This window comes from Pongo abelii, chromosome 14, assembly GCF_028885655.2.
Source record: "Pongo abelii isolate AG06213 chromosome 14, NHGRI_mPonAbe1-v2.0_pri, whole genome shotgun sequence".
NCBI lineage: Eukaryota > Metazoa > Chordata > Mammalia > Primates > Hominidae > Pongo > Pongo abelii.
Window position 1 is genome coordinate 1,706,794 of NC_071999.2, and position 18,455 is coordinate 1,725,248.

Sequence of the window (18,455 nt, forward strand, 5' to 3'; positions counted from 1 at the left end):
TTTTTTTTAGAGGATTCATGATTTCAGTTCTTATGTTTAAGTCTTTATTTCATTTCAAATTCATTTTGTGATGATATGAGAGAAGGGTTCACTTTTTTCTGTGCATATCTAGTTTTTCCTACACCACTCCTTGATGTGTTTATCCTTTCTCCATTCTGTGGGATTGGTTGACTGTATATCCTTGAGTTTATTTCTGGGTCCTCTATTCTGTTCGATTGGTTTTTATGTAGGTACTATACTATATTAATGACTACAGCTTTGTAATATAGTTTGAAATCAGGAAGTGTGAGGCTTTCAGCCTTTTTGTTCTTCTCAGTATTTGGCTATTTGAGGTCTTTTGTGGTTCCATACTAATTTTAAAATTGTTGTTCTACATTTTAATAAAATGGCATTAAAATTTTGATAGAAATTTAACTCTGTAGGTCACTTTGTGTAGTATGGATATTTTAACAATATTAATTTTTAGAATCCATGAACACATATTTCTCATTTTGTATTCTTCATTTTCTTTCCTCAATATTTCATACTTTTCAGTACACAGATCTTTCATACTCTTTGTTAACTCATTCCTAAGTATTTCATTCTATTTGATAATATTGTAAATGGAACTATCTTTATTCCTGTTTCAGATATTTTGTTGTTACCGTAAAAAAATGCAACTGATGTTCATATGTTAATATTGTATCCTGAGAATTTACTGACTTGGTTAGTTATAACAGGTTTTTTTTTTTTTTTCTGGTAAAATGGTGGTTATTCTGAATTCTGGTTAAACTTTAAATTGATAATTGCTATTATCATTTCAAAATTATTTAAAATATGACCAGATGGATTCCTGCTTTCACGAATTCAATGGAATTCAAATCTTTCCATTTAAAATAATTTTGTCTGGTTGACCTAGGCCCCAGGGATTGGGGGCACCCTGTGGGAGCCCGGAGATTCGCTTGGGGGTGGGAGGGAGAAGCCGTCAGAGAGGGGGCTGAGCTGGGGAAGCAGAGAGGGGCTCCGGGGACAGCCGGGAAGAGAGAGTGTCTTGTCGGAGACCCAGTGGGGAGAGAGAATGGGCCAGAAAAGGAGGAAGGGTGAGAGTGGGCAACAGGACGGCTTCCCGGCGCGGCAGGGAACTTTGCTGAAACTGCGGGCCCCGGGGAACAGCGCGGGCAGGGTGGGAGGGAGTGGAGAGGAGCCGGCACACCCCAAGGTCAGTGTGGAGAAAGGGACATTTCCCGGTTCCTTCGCCTCTGCCCAGCGTTCTGCGGGCATGGCCCCCCCAGGGGCAGGGCAGGGGAGGAGGTGGCTCCCGGCGGGCTCGGAGAACTAAGGGGCGCACACCCGCTTCGCAGCGTCGGGGTGACAGGGGAAGCCTGAGACGGCTGCGGATCTCGCTGGCCCCGTGGGTGGGCGCGGGGGGCGCGCGGGGAGCCGAGCACAGGGGGCCAGCGCCGGGGCCTGCAGGTGGCCCTGGAGGAAGCTGCTGCAAGCACCCGCCCGTGCAGCGGGCCTTCCGGGAGACCAGTGTGAACAGCGCCCTGGACACGCCCTTCCCAGCTGGAACATTGGTGAGGCTGGAATTTAAGCTCCGGCAGACAGAGAAGCGGCGGGAGGAAGGACTGGAAGAAACCCAAGTGCAAAGACCTGCCCGAGAGGAGGAAGCAGAAATGCCTGACCTGCGTCAAACTGGACTGTGAGGATAAGGTTCTGGGCACGATGGTTCACTGCCCTCCAGAGACGCAGACTCGGCGGGAGCCTGAGGAGCACCAGGAGGCCCGGTGCAGCCGGGCGGAGCGGGCGGTGAGGACCCCACAGCTGCTGGTTCCCCGCACAGTTCGCCTTCTCCAAGGCCCGGCCCCCAGCGGAGCTCAGCACCGAATCGCATGGCGCCCCCTGGAGCCCTGGCGGGGGTAACCAGTGGAAGACCCACCTCCCAGGGAAAGGACCCCACTGTATCCCCAGATAATAAAACTGTTCTCTCCCCCCAAAAAATAAATAAATAATTTTGTCTGGTGTTTAAAAATGTGTATGTGTACTGGTCAAAATGCTGCCCATTTATCTATATGCCTAATTAGTCAAACTTTTTAATGAAGTTATTTAACATTCTTTTTTATTATGAAACAAAACAGTAAATTTGTTAATGGTTTTAATATCATCTAATATGATTGAAAATATGTCAATTTGTCATTGCCAATGAATCTTTGTGTCATTTATTTTACCCTATTACATATTCTGTCCATAAAGGTCTAAGTGGCTTAGAATCTTGCCTAACATATTGTATGTGCTAAGTACTAACTACTCGAATTCATCAAATTATCTTTCTATACCATTCTTAAAATACAATATTATTTTTTATTTATTTTTGCTAAAATTTTTTTGCCTAATCTAATTATTTATGAAAATTATGAGGTCTATTCAGTTTGTCCTCTTGATAAAAGCCAAAGTTTTTTTTTTCTCTCTTTTTTTTTTTTGAGACGGAGTCTCCCTCTATTCCCCAGGCTGGAGTGCAGTAATACAATCTCGGCTCACCACAACCTCCGCTTCCCGGGTTCAGGTGATTCTCCTGCCTCAGCCTCCTGAGTAGCTGGGACTACAGGCGTGCTCCACCATGCCCGGCTAATTTTTGTATTTTTAGTAGAGACGGGGTTTCACCATATTGGCCAGGCTGGTCTTGAACTCCTGACCACGTGATCTGCCCGTCTCAGCCTCCCAAAGTGCTGGGATTATAGGCTTGCGCCACCGCGCCAGGCCTTTTTTTTTTTTTTTTAATCTCTTTATCAATACGTTAGAGAGTACAAATGCAGCTCCCTTACAGAAGCATGTTGCATAGGGATGAAGTATGGGCTTTTGGTGTGACAATCATCTGAATGTTGTTTATTGTCCCAATTAGTTATTTTCTCATTCCTAAACCCTCTCCAACCTCCTATCTTTCTGAGTCTCCAGAGTCTATTTTTCTAGTCTCTATATCCAAGTGTATGCATAATTGAGTTCCCCCTTGCAAGTGAGAAAATACAGAATTTGATTTTCTATTTCTGAGTTTTTTCACTTACAATAATGGCCTCTGGTTTTATTCATGTTGTTGCAAAAGACATGATTTTCTTCTTCTTCATGGCTGAGTAGCATTCCATGGTATACTTGTATAGCACATTTTCTTTATTCGATTATTGATTGATAAATTTAAATTGATTTCATGTATTGGCTATTGTGAATAGTGCTGTGATAAACATGTGAGCATGGGTATTTTCTTTATGTAACAAATTATTTTTCTTTGGGTAGATACCAAGTAGTGGGAATGCTGAATCAAATGGAAGTTCTGTTTTTAGTCTATATGGAAATCTCCATACTGTTTTCCATAGAGGCTGTAGAAAGTTACTTTCCCACAAACAATGTATAAGTGTTCTCTTTTCTCTATATCCTTACTGATAGCTCGTTTTTCTGCTTTTTAGTAATAGCCATTCTGCATGGTGTAAGTTGGTATTTCATTGTGGTTTTTAATTGGCATTTCTCTGATCATTGACAACACTGAGCATCTTTTACATGCTTGTTGACCATTGACCATCAGTGTCTTTTTTTTTAACGTTCATGTTCTTTGCTTGCTTTTTAATGAGGTTAGTTGTTTTATTTTTGTTGAGCTGTTTGAGTTCCTTGTATATTCTGGACATTAGATCTTTGTCACATGCAAAACTTGTAAACGTTTATCTCATTCCATGGGTTTTCTGTTCACTGTGTTAATTAAAAAGCTCATTTTCAGGAGCTTTTTAATTTGAGTTCCTTTTGTCTACTTTTGTTATTGTTACATCTGCTTTTGAGATCTTAGTCATAAATTCTTTGTCCAAGTCAATGTCTAGAAGAGTTTATCCTAGAGTTTCTTCCAGCATTTTTATAGTTTCAGGTCTTATATTTTAGTGTTTTAATCCATACTGAGTGATTTTTGTAAATGGTGGAACATAGGGGTCCCATTCCATACTTCTGCATACAGCGATATAATTTTTCCAGCACAATTTGTTGAATAGGATGTCATTTCTCCAGTGTATGTTTTTGTTGACTTTGTAAAAGATCAGTTGTTTGTAGGTATGTGGCTTTATTTCTAGGTTCTCTATTCTGTACCATTGATCTATGTGTCAATTTATATCAGTACCATGCTGTTTTGGTTACTACAGCCTTCTAGCATAATTTTAAGTCAGATAATGTAATATCTCCAGCTTTATTCTCTTTGCTTAGATTTGCTTTGGCTATTCAGGCTCTTTTTGTGGTTCCATGTGAATTTTAGTGTTTTTTTTCTAATTTTATAAAAAATAACATTGGCATTTTTGTAGGAATTGCATTTAATATGTAGATTGCTTTGGGTAGTAGAGTCATTTTAATGATCATAGTTCTTCCAATCCATGAGCATGGGATATTTTTCTCATTTGTGTCATGTACAATTTCTTTCATCAGTGTTTTGTAGTTTTCCTTGTAGGGATGGTTCATCTCTTTGACTAATTGTATTTCTAAGCATTTTATCTTTTTTGTAGCTATTGTAAAAGGAAGTGAGTTTTTAATTCAGTTCTCAGCTTGATCATCATTAGTGTATAAAAATGCTACCAATTTTTGTACATTGATTTTTGCATGCTGAAACATTATTAAATTTATTTATCAAATCTAAGAGCTTTTTTGGTGGTCTTTAGAATTTTTGTATTTATGATATTATATAATTATCAAAGAGGGACAATTTGACTTTCCAATTACGACCACATAGATGCTCCCACCAAGACCGATAGACAGAGTCTCTAGGGAGGGCACAGGTGATGGTATTTCTTTAAGTTGGCCATATGATTATGGCTGGAAGCATGGGCCGAGAGCCACTTAGCTAAGCATTGCCTCTCAAGTTTTTCTTTCTTTTCTTTTCTTTAGACAGAGTTTTCACTCATTGTCCAGGGAGGAGTGCAGTGGCACTATCTTGGCCCATGGCAACCTCCAACTCCCAGGTTCGAGTGATTCTGCAGTCTCAGCCACCTGAGTAGCTAGGATTACAGGAACCAACCACCACACCTGGCTAATTTTTGTATGTTTTAGTAGAGACATGGTTTGGCCATGTTGCCCAGGCTGGTCTGGAACTCCTGACCTCAGATGATCTGCCCAATTCAGCCTCCCATAGTGTTGGGATTATAGGCGTGAGTCACCTTGCCCGACTCTCAAGTTTCAATGTGCCTATGAATTATTTCTGATTCCAGGCTCTCTCTTAGTGATGTGATTCTGCAGGTTTGGAAGGGATCCATGAATTGGCTTCTTTAAAAATTCTCCTCTTAATGCTGATGTTTCTTCCACTACATCCAATATAGTAGCACTCAGCTAGAGAAAGTAGGCACAGCACAGAGCTCCTGACACCCAACACTGTTACCACAACACAAATACTTTTGGCACAAAGTGGAAGCCACCAATCACCATTTTCAAACATGTCATTTTCCCCTGGCTCTTTATAGTTTAGAAAGCCTAGAGAAGGCATCAATGTTTGAGTAAGTCTGCATTTGGAAAACATATACACATGAGTTAATACAATGTTTATTGAGCATATACTATGTGTTCAGAAGTCTGTTACAGAGCAATGTTCAGGAAACATTACATGATGTGAGTTGATCCTCATAGCACCCTGGGGGTTGGGTACTAAGTTTTCTGTAATTTTCAGGATTTAAATGAAGGGCCTAGCGTTTCTATTTTTTCTTCCATTTTAAAAATTATTTACCTGGAAAATAACATGTGCAGAATAAAAGCTATATCGACAGATAAGAGGGATAGAGAAAAAAGGGTGAACTGTTCAGAGAGATGTTTTATATTTATATTTACCTTTTTGTGCCTTGTGGAGCAGCTACTGAATTTGCAGGAATGGAAAACAAGTTGCTAGGTGGGGTGTCTCTAGAAGCACTGTCTTCAATGAAAAAGAAATTATAGCCCCCAAATAAAGAATTATTTGCTTCCATTTATCTGCTCTTCCATTTTAGGAAATTGTGGGCACCAGCTCAGGAGAGGCAGCAGGAGCCCCAGCCCAAATCTCTGGTCTCCTTTAATCAGTTCTGTGAGAGAAGATTCTAGGGTGAGGCCAGACCCAGATGAGGCCATAGAAGAGGGTGGATCTGGGCAGGGCTGGAACAGAAAGTGGACCCCATGTTTCTGATGTTCATGCTGGTGGATAATTTCCAGTTCTGTCCTTCCTAAGCCTGCCCAACAGAGACTTGACTCTTAGAGCTTGTGTAATTTTAATCTGTTTTAGCCACTTCCCTGTCAATTTTTATAACACATGATGACAAGAAACTTAAGCAAAACTCTTAGGGTTTTTTAGGACAATTATATGAGAAGCTAAAAACTTGTTTTTACCAAGATAAAATAGAAATAATCACAACAATAACAATAACTCTTCTGTCTGTGAATAGCCCTTCAGGTGGAGACATCGGAACCCAAGGAACAGCATAAGGGAAATGGAGCAAATGCAGCCAAGGCCCCCTGTGCAGCTCCCTTCTCCCTTCCGACTACAGGATGCTGAATTCAGCCATTAATCCATTTGCTCTAGATGAAAACTTTCTGGACAGTAGAAACCATGAATTCTTCATCTGTTTTTCTGATGGTCATGTGATATAGTTTAGATGTCCCCTCCAAATCTCATATTGAATTTTAATCCCCAATGTGGCAGGTGGGGCCTGGGGAGGAGGTGGTTGAACCACCAGGTGAGTCCCTCATGGCTCCGTGCTGTCCTTGTGATAGTGAGTACTCTCGAGATCTGGTTGTTTAGAAGTGTGGCCCATCCCTCCCCCATCTTTCTTGTTTCTGCTTCTACCATGTCAGATGCCTACTTCTCTTTCACCATGATTGTAAGCTTCCCCAGGCCTTCCCAGAAGCAGACCCTGGTGCTATGCTTCCTGTGCAGCCTGCAAAACCATGAGCCAATCAAACTCTTTTCTTATAAATTACCCAGTCTCAGTTTTTTAAATAGCAATGCAAAATAGCTTAATACATCATATGAAAAGAAAGCAATTGATATATTTACCAGTTTGAGTATTTACCAGTTTCAGTCTCCAGACCTCTGCCTTGCTTCAACTCAAAGAACAGGAAGGGAGCAACCCCCATCTGCTGCTCCTGATTATGGGAGAATCTTCAGTTCATCTTAAAACATTTCAGTCAAAAGCCTCGTGTTTTACGTAGAAGAATGAGGGTGTCTGAAAGAATGGGTCTCTTTAATTGTTTATTTTTTCTGAGACAGGGTCTCTTTCCCTGTCATTCTGGCTGGGGTGCAGTGGCTCACTGCAGCTTTGACATTCTGTGCTCCAGCAATTCTCCCACCTCAGCCTCCCAAGTAGCTGGGACCACACGTGCACACTACCACAACCAGATAATATTTGTATTTTTGGCAGAGATGAGGTTTTGTTACGTTGAGCAGGCTGGTCTTGAACTCCTGAGCTCAAGTGATCCTCCAGCCTCTGCCTTTCAAAGTGCTGGGATTACAGGTGTGAGCCACCACACCCGGCAGATGGGTCTTAACTGATTTTAATCAGGGTACCTGAGCATGGAAGACATGCCCTTAATTTTTTTCCTAATACAATATTTGACAGTTATATAACTATGAATTTTTTATTCCTGTGATTCATAAGGATATGACAGTAAAAGGCCTTGAAAGCCTGTAGGAAAAAAAGTGCCATATTGTGCTTGAAACCATCTTTTACTCTGAAAGCAAGTGCCATCCAGATACACCTGTTGAGAAGATATTTTCTCCTGCTGCATTTTAGTCAAACAGCTGAGTGTGTCTTGAAGTTGTTTTTTGATTTTTAACAGGACAAGTGTATTTTCTAAGATCCCAAACTCAGGAGTGGCCATCGGGTAAATCACCGCTGCACACGTGGAATGCATGCGCAGCAAATACATTTCTCATCCTGAACCAGGGGTTGTTTCCCCTGGGTGCACACGGGAATCACCAGGGAGGCTTTTAAAATTACCTAAACTCAAAAGGCAGTAGATAAATGAATTCAGAATCCCTGCGGTGGGACCTGAGCCACAGTGCTGTTTAAAGCTCTCTGGGTGACTATGGGGTACAACCAAGCCCCCAAACTGCTGCTTTAAATCAGCCTCTTCGGGTGAACTAGTGGCAAATGTTTCCGGAAATGAATGGTTTAAATCAGCCTCTTCCGGTGAACTAGTGGCAAATGGTTTCCTGAAATGAATGGTTTAAATTAGCCTCTTCCGGTGAACTAGTGGCAAATGGGTTCCTGAAATAAATGGAAATATTTGCTGCTGGGTTGTGCTCTTCTGATCTTACCTGCATTACCTACTTTTCCTTGCCAAACTGACCTCTGCTACATATTTTATTCCTGATTCAATCCAGTTCTACTCATACCAAATGCATAGTATGCACTAGGTGCCCTTGCATTGCTGAACCTCACTCTGGGGAGAGGACTTTGCTGAACAATAATTGCATCCTAAAAAAACTCAAAATACTGGACTCGAATGATCCTCCTGCCTTGACCTCCCAAAGAGCTGAGACTGTAGGCATGAGCCACCATGCTTGGCCTATACTCTAAAAACTTAAAACTATCTTACTTACTAAATTGATGTAAACATGGGAAGACCTAGAAGATCACCGAAGTGTTACAACATAAGTAAATACCTTGGAATATTAATATCCATCTGATGATGCCCTGAGCAAACATGTCCCACTTTAAAACAATACAAAACAGTGCTATTATTCTGAGATATAAAGTTAAAATTTTGTGCAAATAGGTAATATTTAAATTTTTATATATGTATAATATTCATGCAGAAAGACGTATACAAAGAAATCACGTAAAGTTCAATGAATTATTACAAGTGAACACGTGTGTAACCTAGAAATAGAACCAGCTTCACTGATGTCCTGGCAACCACTTTCTCTCTTTTTGCTCCCCCAAAGTCACTAAGATCTTAAGAGCTAACATTGTAGATCAACTTTGTATTATTATACATGTTTTATTACAGAAAATTTAAAACATACACAAAATAAAAGAAACAGTACAATAGGCCTGCTACCCAGGCTCAACAACAACTAATAACATGTCAATTTTGTATTATCTACACTTCAACTCATTTCTCACATAGACTTTGTTATTTATTATTATTTTTTGTGGTATAAAATGTGTGCTTATTGAAGGTAAAATCTTGGCTGAGCACAATGGCTTAAGCCTGTGTAATCCCATCACTTTGGAATGACAAGGCAGGAGGATCATTTGAGGTCAGGAGTTTGAGAGCAGCCTGGGCTGCATAGTGAGACCACATCTTTATTAATTTTTTTTAATTAATCAGGGGCAGTGGTGCATGCCTGTAGTTCCAGCTACTTGGGATGTTGACATAGCAGGATCCCTTGATTCTACGAGTTTGAGGCTACAGTAAGTTGTGATTGTGCCACTGCACATCAGCCTGGATGACAGAGTGAGACTCTGTCTCAAAAAAATAAATAAATAAAGGTTCGACCTTAACTAGCTTTTTACACATAAACACACCCATATAAACAATCCCTCTTTTAACAATAGAATTACTAAATTAAAAATCATTAATGTGAACCCATTTTTAACGCAGACTTTATCTTTTAATAAGTTTCTTTTTTTTTTTTTTTTTTTTTGAGGTAAGATGTGCACTCATTGAAAGGTCTAATCTTGGCTGGGCACGGTGTCTCACATTCATAACCTCATCACTTTGGAAGCCAGAGCTCAGGAGTTTGAGACCAGCCTAGGCAACATAACAGGACCTCACTGGGACAAGATAGTGAGACCTCATCTCTACAACAATTTTTTAAAAGTTAGTTGGGCATAGTGGTGCACACTTGTAGTCACAGCTATTTGGGAGGCTGACTTGGGAGGATAACTGGAGTCTGGGAGGTCAAGGCTGCAGTGAGCTGTGATTGCACCACTGCACTCCATCCAGAGGGACAGAGTGAGGGTCTGTCAAAAAAAGGTACAATTTTAACTGTACGTGTTTGACACCTCAACACATCCATATAAACAATCCCTCTCTTAAAAATAAAAGTACCCAATTTAACAGTTATTAATATTCATGGGAATTACCTAGAAATTTTTTGTTTGTTTTGGTTTGGATTTTTATTGAAAGGGGACACCTAGAAATGTTTCTTAAAATCTAGATTTTGATAAAAATAAGCCTGAGTTTTTTCTTTTTTTGAGAAGGAGTTTTGCTCTGGCACCCAGCTGGAGTGCAGTGGCGTGATCTCGGCTCACCAAAACCTCTGCCTCCTGGGTTCAAGCAATCCTCCTGCCTCCCAGGTAGCTGGGATTACAGGCATGAGCCACCACATTCAGTTATTTTTTTATTTTTTGTATTTTTAGTACAGATGGGGTTTCCTTATGTTGGCTAGGCTAGCCTTGAGCTCCTGACCTAAGGTGATCCACCCGCCTTGGCCTCTCAAAGTGCTGGGATTACAGGCATGAGCCACCATGCCCAGCCAAGCCTGAGTTTTGCCTGATAATTTCTCTTTCTAAGAAAGTACATCATATGGCAGTTACAAGGTCTCTTTTATCTAAAATAAATAGAATTTAATAAATAAAAATTTAAAAAATTTACCTGAGATTAAAGGACAAATCAAAACACATGTGTAATATGCTGTCTGTAGGAGTATATTTTAACAATGACATAAATTATTAATAATCACTAAATGTTATAATAATTTATTAACTAAAATGAACAAAATTTCTATTACGATATCTATGAAAATACTTTCTTAGAGTAAAATATTCTCATATCTTGAGAGGTTAAAAGCAGCAAAGATGTGGAAGCCGATGTCTTATCAAGTACTTACTTATCAAGTAAGTAGCAGACCCCTCTTCATACCTTTTACAGAGTTATCCAACAAGCAGTCATTTACATAGAGCAGACAATTTTCCTAGCTTTCTATTGAGTTTATGTGTCAATGTTGTTACAAAATTTAACTCAATTTTCTTATAAAATTACCTGACCAAATTTTATATATCATAATATATAAAAATGTATTCAGATGTCAAATAAATTTTATATCATATTATAATATATAATGATATCATATTATGATAAGTTCCATTTACATTCAGACAATTTCACTAGGCAGTGTCTACCACTAATTCTTTTTTCGTTCCACTATTTGCACAGGCAGCACAGCTGGGAAAACACAGACTCACCCAACACAGTCTCTTCCCCGTGTCTTTCTCCTCCTCAAGGAATCAGTTCATCAGTCAATCAAGTCATTTGGGACTGGAGGCTGAGTACTCCCTAACATAGAAGGTCTCATTCCTGCATGCTTTCCTCAGCAGAGGGGGAGACAAGAAGGTCCTTTTAGGGGACACTTGCTTGGACATAGACTAGGCTAGTTGGAGGGCTCTGACCAGCAGAGACAGACTCCGCAGCAGTAGGAAGGGATGAGGAAGCTGTTCTGAACCTGGAGCTCTGCCACATCTTGTTCCGTCCCACTGAAGCAATTTTGAGAGGCTGCCCTGGAATGCGTCTTGCTGGTGGATGTTGAGAAACAACGTGGGCTTTGATGGGATTCAGGTGGTGTCTGCGGTGTGAAGACAGGAGCTGATGTTCAGAATCTAGGCTGTTTTTCTTGTGATCAGTTGATGGTTTACCTGTTTGAAACCAAGTCCATTTTCAGTAGGGAGCTTGAATAAATTCCACAGAACACAATGGCGCTCCCAGGATGACTGAGGAAGTGTGAGAAAAGGGGAAAGTTTTTCCACCTAGACTTTTTGCTGCCTCAGGAATCAGGGGCTGATTAGGTTAGCACTGGCTCAACCTAATCAATTCAATTTTATTGCATTTGATCTAATTATCTTCCCATTTTTAAGGTAGGAAGGGCCATTTCATTTGGTATTTATTTTTTCTCTTCATTTTTATTTCATCATATAGGTGTGGATCTAATACAATCAACCATAATTTAACATTTGTTGTTTCCAAGCATTTAAGAAGTTATAATATCTATGCATACAATGTTAACACTATGTATAATAAATTCTTCTTCTGGGCAAAATATATAACATATGTCAATATAGGCATGTTTAATTGTGCATCTTGAAAGGTGAACAGGATCATAAAACCTTCCAGGTAGGAACTGAAACAGAAATTGGAAGAAAAGATTCCCCGATCTTCCGATCCCTGTGCTCTCAGTTCTTTGTTTTCTTGACACTGTAAGAGGACCCTGAAAATGTCTCCCCTTAACTGTGTCTAGGTCCCCAGTAGAACTACAGCAAGAAACTTCTGATTGAGGCTCTAAGAAGCGGCAGAAATGAGAAAACTCTTCAGCCAATAAGAGTAAGCCACGCCCAGCCGAGGGAGGTATAAAAGGCAGGTCTTTCAGAATAACCCACATTCTGCCTTTGGACGTGTGAGAGAGCGCACCTTTGACTTGAGCTTCAACATGGGAAAGGGAAATGAAGACGCCGATCTCCACTGCTCCTCCATCCAGTGCTCCACTGACCAGCCCCCTTTCCAGCAGATCTCCTTTACAGAAAAGGGCTCAGATGAGAAGAAACCATTCAAAGGAAAAGGCAAGACCGCCTTCTCCCATTCCAGTGAGAAGCACACACAAAGGCAAGGTAAGGCCTTGGGCTGCTCCTGTGGAGGCTGGAAGGAGGGTTGGAATCAGGGATACTGAGCTATATGTCTTTAGTAGGGTTTTATTTTGTGATTTGGGGATGAGAAATGGCTTGGTGCTCTCAGGGGACTTTGAGAAATGTGTTCACTCGTGACACTGGCAGAAGAGCTTCACATGAAAGACTGATCTGCAAAAATGCATCAGAGATAGACTATGGGACTCTTCCTAGGGAGAGGTGACTCATCTAAACTTTCTTTTGCAGCAGGATCAGAGCCCAATCCAAACAAGGAGAATTCTGAGGAAACCAAGCTCAAGGCCGGGAACAGCACTGCTGGATCAGGTAAGATTTGGCTCTTTCAAGGTGAGAAGGGACAGGGTAGCAACACAGGCTCCCCTGGCAAGGAAACTGGGAGCTCCTTGGCAGCCAGGGCCGTACAGATCCTTGACACTGGAGAACAGAAGAGAGCTGGAGTTTGCTGGTAACCTCAGCTCCTGTGTGTCCAGGATGGACTAGGAATTTCAGGGTGTTCAGTTGGAGGCACTTTCTCAAACTTTCATTGTGTTCACAGAACCAGAGTCCAGCTCATACCGGGAAAACTGCAGGAAAAGAAAAATCAGTTCCAAGGACAGCTGCCAAGACAGAGCAGGTAGAATCTTGGTGTTTGTTGTTGTTGGTGGTGGTGGTGGTTTTTTTGTTTTTGGTTTGCCCCAAAAAGCAAATAATCAGGAAACTTTTATATGAGGCTGGAGCGGAAAGGGAGTTACTTATTGACAAGTAAATTTTTGAGATCTTGGCACTCTGAGAATATCTGGGGACTCACAAGCGGTTCAGCCTCACTTCATTCCAGTGCTGAGATGGACAGGAAGAAGTGGGAGAAACAAGTGGGGTTCACCTGGGTGCACAAGGGGTTCTGGAAATGAGGGTCTGTGGGGACTGCTCTGATGAGTCTCTCACATGCTTTCTTTGCAGGGAACTGTCCAGAAGAGGAGTGCAGCTTGACGTTGAATAAAAAATCAAGATCCTCCACCGCTGTGCACAACAGTGAAATCCAGGAGACCTGTGATGTCCACCATAGGGGACGTTCCAGGGTTCGCACTGGGCGCAGCGAGCGGCATAGATCTCGGGCCCTAGGAGTCCAAACACCGTCACTTCGAAAAAGCTTGGTGACCTCTGTGCGAGCTATGTCAGAGGCTGTTTATCAAGACCTAGCCCAGGTGTGGGCACAGCAGATCCATTCTCCACTGACCTGTGAGCAGCGGATACTGCTCACTCAGCTCCGGGGGACTCTGTGTGCCCAGGTGCAGACCTTGTATTCCATGGCCACCCAGGCAGCTTATGTCTTCCCTGCTGAGAGCTGGCTTGTCCCAGCCACACTGCCTGGTCCTGGGTATTCAGCCTTGGAGAGAGAAACCCATCCCTTCCCTGGGCAGGAGATAACTGAGCCTGTCAGTGGATCAGATAAGGCTAAGCTGGGAGCACCCTGACCCTATTCAGCAGAGATGCAGCTCTAGGAATGAGAACAAGGACCTGCTTCTTCTCAGATTCTTCCAGATGACCAGCAGTGACAATTTTAGACACACTGTGTTAATAAATGACAGAACCTGAAGAAGTCATAGGAAAGAAACTTGAGCGGTATACTCAGAATGCTGAGATAAATGACAGAACCTGAAGAAGTCATAGGAAAGAAACTTGAGCGGTATACTCAGAATGCTGAGCCCTGCATTTTGCAGACCGCTAAGGCTATAGACAAATTTTATATTTCATGTTAGACATTTGATGCCTTTTGGATGTCTGATGACAGTCGTGCATTTCTATATAATCAGAAAAATATTAGATTGTAATTGTGAATTTGCATATTTTAGATTGTAGAAAAGTAAATATAAAATTATATGCTCTTTTTTTTTTTTTGAGACCGTCTTGCTATGTCACTCAGGCTGGACTGCAGTGGCACAATCTTAGCCCACTGTAACCTCTGCTTCCTAGGTTCAAACAATTCTCATGCCTCAGCCTCCCAAGTAGCTGGGACTACAGGCATGTACCGCCATGCCTGGCTAATTTTTTTTCTTGTATTGTTAGTAGAGTTTTGTCACGTTGGCCAGGTTGGCCTCGGACTCAAATGATCTGCCAGCCTCCGCCTCCCAACGTGCTGGGGTTACAGGCATGAGCCGCTTTACCAAGAAATTGCTTCTCTTTTAATCCAGAAAATGTTGTAGGCTCTCACTCTTCCAGCCTGAACCCATGGAGTACTAATATCCACAAACCATTAGTAGCACTCCCTGTGGGAAAATGTCTATACATTTTTACAGTTTGATATAATTATAGTAAAATTACTATGCAATGTTTACTTTTAATATTTCTACATAAAATTTAAGTCAAGATATATTAAATGGTAAATGATTTTACTTATTTATTGACCTGTCTCATGTTTTATTTCATTTTAAACATCCTGAATTTATATTTTATTGTATTTTATACATTTCAATTGATTGTACTGTATTGCAGCATATGACTACAACACAGTGTATTTGTTATATTTGATGTATATTCTACTTGTATTTTGTACTGAGATCATACAATCTTTCATTATCTAAGTGTATTAATGACTTGTTTGGTTGCTTTATAATTTTCATTTTATGTAATGAAATAAACATTAATGTTGTTTGGAATTTTAAATTTATTTCATATGGAATTTGTATTTAATAAAGATGTGAAAAAGAGAATGTCTTATCTTCACTTCTGCATCATCCTAACCCTGACCTCCCCACAGTCGGCAGCTCTTGTCATAGTCCGGGAATAGTGTTCTGTCACTACAGGAAATGGGGCCAATTCAATGGTGATACACAGATACAAATTGGAGATATAGAGATTTTATTCTCGAGCACTGCAATAGAAAAGAATCACAGTAACGCGAGTCACACAATTTTTGGGTTGACACGGCTTATGAGTTATGCTTACACTACGCTGTAGAATAACTCTGAAATAAATTTATGTCTATTAAACAAATGCACATACATAAATAACATGTCTAAATAACAATATACATATCTTAATGAAAATGAACTTCATTGCTAAAAATGTTAACACAGAGATACACACAATGGGATCATATAATGTTGAAAAATAGAGATGGAGAGAGGAACAGAAACAGAGAGAAAAGGAGGAATGGAGCGAGAAAAGGACAGATGGACAGAGGGACATTGGAAAGGAGAAAGTGGGGAGGGGGGAGGAAGGGAGGTAGGGAGGGGGGAGGGAGGAAGGGAAGGACAGAGAGAGAAAGGGAGCAAGAGACAGAGAGAGCAAGGCAGAGAGAAAAGCGGTCTTCTGCCTCCAGGACCAGCAGGACCTCGCACTCCCGGAAAATGTTGGGTGCCCAGTGCAGGCTGAGTGCTTGGCCCACAGCCGCGTCTGCCTGCGGGGCGCTCACGGGCCCTCCGGATCGCCCGCCTGGGTCACTTCATCCCGGAGCGATTCGGACGAATTCCGCCTCCCGAGGAATGAGCGAATTGCCCAGAGAGCAATGAGCCGAGACTCGGGTGATTGTCCGTTTTCATCCACATGGTTCACAGATGACATATCCCCACCTTGAGCCTGCAACAGACCGCGAGGGGGATAGTCCCGTCCACACAGGAGTCACACTCAAGCCCACCCCTTTGCCCTCTGCAAGGGGGCCTGTTGCTCACGTGTCTCTGGCCCCCGAAAGCGTGACCTCATTGACTGTTTGTTTCCCGAGCTCTGTGGGGACCCAGAAACCTCCAGCGAAGCGTGGAAAAGCAGCATCCTGTCTTCGCTCTCCTTTCCAGTTTCCATACAGGTCACAGTGGAGACTCCCCTTGTTGCAGGAAACAGGAATCCGTCGTCAGGCCGTGATGCACGGGACGTTTCTTTTCTCTGTAGTTTCGCTCTCGTTTTCTACATGAAAATGAACGAGATCCACACCCTTGCGTGTGTGAGACTATCACGGCAACGGCGACATCCACAGGCATTGCCGCCTTCACGGAGAGGGCCTGGAAAACTCAAGACTGTCATGGAAGTTCAGTTCCACACTCCACCCTTCAGGGTGGTTTCTGCCTGAAAACTGGGAGTCAAGACAGCGGCATCCAGTTTCCATAGAATTACTGGAGAACCTCAGAGAGCCAGCCCCAAAGCCCCTCTTTACCCTCCAATCTGGCCCTACACCCACCCACCCCACAAGGCCCTGGTCCCTGTGGTTTTCGGCTTCGGAGAGCGGGCTACCCCGGGACCTTGGGCCCCGAGCTCATGCATGTTCATATCGGGGTGGAGGTGGTACGTCTTTTTAAGGGCTTCCTGGCTGCACCTGCGCCCAGTGCACAGGCCGGCTGAGGTGCCCGGGAGCCCGCGGGCCTCTCTCTGCCCGTGTCCTTCCGTGAAATTCCGGCCGGGGCTCCCCGCGATGGCTCTCCCGACACCTTCGGACGGCACCCTCCCCGCGGAAGCCCGAGGACGAGGACGGCGAAGGAGACTCGTCTGGACCCCGAGCCAAAGCGAGGCCCTGCGAGCCTGCTTTGAGCGGAACCCGTACCCGGGCATGGCCACCAGAGAAGGGCTGGCCCAGGCCATCGGCGTTCCGGAGCCCAGGGTCCAGATTTGGTTTCAGAATGAGAGGTCACGCCAGCTGAGGCAGCACCGGCGGGAATCTCGGCCCTGGCCCGGGAGACGCGGCCCGCAAGAAGGCAGGCGACAGCGGACCGCCGTCACCGGATCCCAGACCGCCCTGCTCCTCCGCGCCTTTGAGAAGGATCGCTTTCCAGGCATCGCCGCCAGGGAAGAACTGGCCAGAGAGACGGGCCTCCCGGAGTCCAGGATTCAGATCTGGTTTCAGAATCGAAGGGCCAGGCATCCGGGACTGGGTGGCAGGGCGCCCGCGCACGCAGGCGGCCTGTGCAACGCGGCCCCCGGCGGGTGTCACCCTGCTCCCTCGTGGGTCGCCTTCGGCCACGCCGGGGCGTGGGGGACGGGCCTTCCCGCACCCCGCGTGCCCTGCGCCCCTGGGGCTCTCCCCCAGGGGGCTTTCGTGAGCCAGGGAGCGAGGGCCGTCTCCGTGCTCCAGCCCAGCCAGGCCGCGCCGGCACGAGGGATCTCCCAAGCGGCCCCGGCACGCGGGGCTTTGTGTTCCCTGCCCTGGCTCCTCCGGAAGTGGGCGCTCTCCCACCCTCAGGCTCCTCGGAGGCCTCCGCACCCCAGCAAATGCCAGAAGGACCAGGACCCGCAGAGCGACGCCCTGCTGGGCGCGTGCTCGGTGGGACAGCCTGGGCCCCCTCAAGCTGAGTCACAGGGGCAAGGTGTGCTTGGACCACCCATGTCCCACCGGAGTCCGCGGTGGGGCTGCAGCCACAGGTCGCCAGGGCGGCGTGGGAACCCGAAGACGGGGCACCTCCGCCTCCGAAGCTCGCGACCCTGGAGGCCTCCTCGTCAAGCACAGATGCCAGCCATGCAGGCGCCTCCCAACCGCTCCTGGAGCCGGGGCGCTCGTCTGCACTCACTTCCAGCCTGTTAGATGAGCTCCTGTAGACCCCAGAGTTTCAGCAAAAGGCACAACCTTTCCTAGGTCCGGTGTCACTGGGGGAGCTGAAGGAGGTGGAAGAGCCCGCTCTGCTGGAACCACTCCTCAGCCAGGAAGAACACCGGGCTCTGCTGCAGGAGCTTTAGGACGCGGGGTTGGGGCGGGGCGGGGGCAGAGCGGCGGCCTCTCTTTCGCGGTGAACCTCTGGCTCGGTATGGAGAGGCGTGTCTTCTCTTCCAGCTGACCTGTCTAGGATCCCTAAGTTCCAGGTCCGGGGAGAGACTCCACACAGAGGAGGGCTGTCATTCTTTCCTGAGCATTCCCGGGATCCCAGGGCCCTTCCAGGTACCGGGAGGTGGACTGTCTACTGCACA

General features: G+C 44.2%; 1 protein-coding gene and 1 pseudogene across 2 annotated transcripts; both read left to right on the forward strand.

Annotated features, from left to right (window-relative positions):
* The first annotated feature begins 12,362 nt into the window (after window positions 1-12,362).
* Window positions 12,363-14,071, forward strand: LOC134759838 (protein FRG2-like-2). Of its 2 annotated transcripts, none has more exons than XM_063714812.1 (4): window positions 12,363-12,560; window positions 12,822-12,899; window positions 13,129-13,206; window positions 13,530-14,071. In XM_063714812.1, exons 1-4 carry the CDS (start codon window positions 12,383-12,385, stop codon window positions 14,042-14,044), a joined length of 849 nt encoding a protein of 282 aa, XP_063570882.1. In that variant the 5' UTR covers window positions 12,363-12,382; the 3' UTR covers window positions 14,045-14,071. The 2 variants fall into 2 exon arrangements, with proteins under 2 accessions (XP_063570882.1, XP_063570883.1); XM_063714813.1 differs by having other exon boundaries at window positions 12,825-12,899; window positions 13,530-14,065.
* A 2,900-nt stretch (window positions 14,072-16,971) lies between these two features.
* Window positions 16,972-18,227, forward strand: LOC134759839 (double homeobox protein 4C-like; annotated as a pseudogene).
* Window positions 18,228-18,455: the final 228 nt, after the last annotated feature.

Excerpts from the sequence above, each read along its gene's own strand:
- LOC134759838 (XM_063714812.1), top strand. The coding sequence starts at position 12,383 with ATGGGAAAGGGAAATGAAGACGCCGATCTCCACTGCTCCTCCATCCAG. Across the intron at positions 12,561-12,821 it reads GAAGCACACACAAAGGCAAG|CAGGATCAGAGCCCAATCCA; the intron begins GTAAGGCCTTGG and ends TTTCTTTTGCAG. Across the intron at positions 13,207-13,529 it reads CAGCTGCCAAGACAGAGCAG|GGAACTGTCCAGAAGAGGAG; the intron begins GTAGAATCTTGG and ends CTTTCTTTGCAG.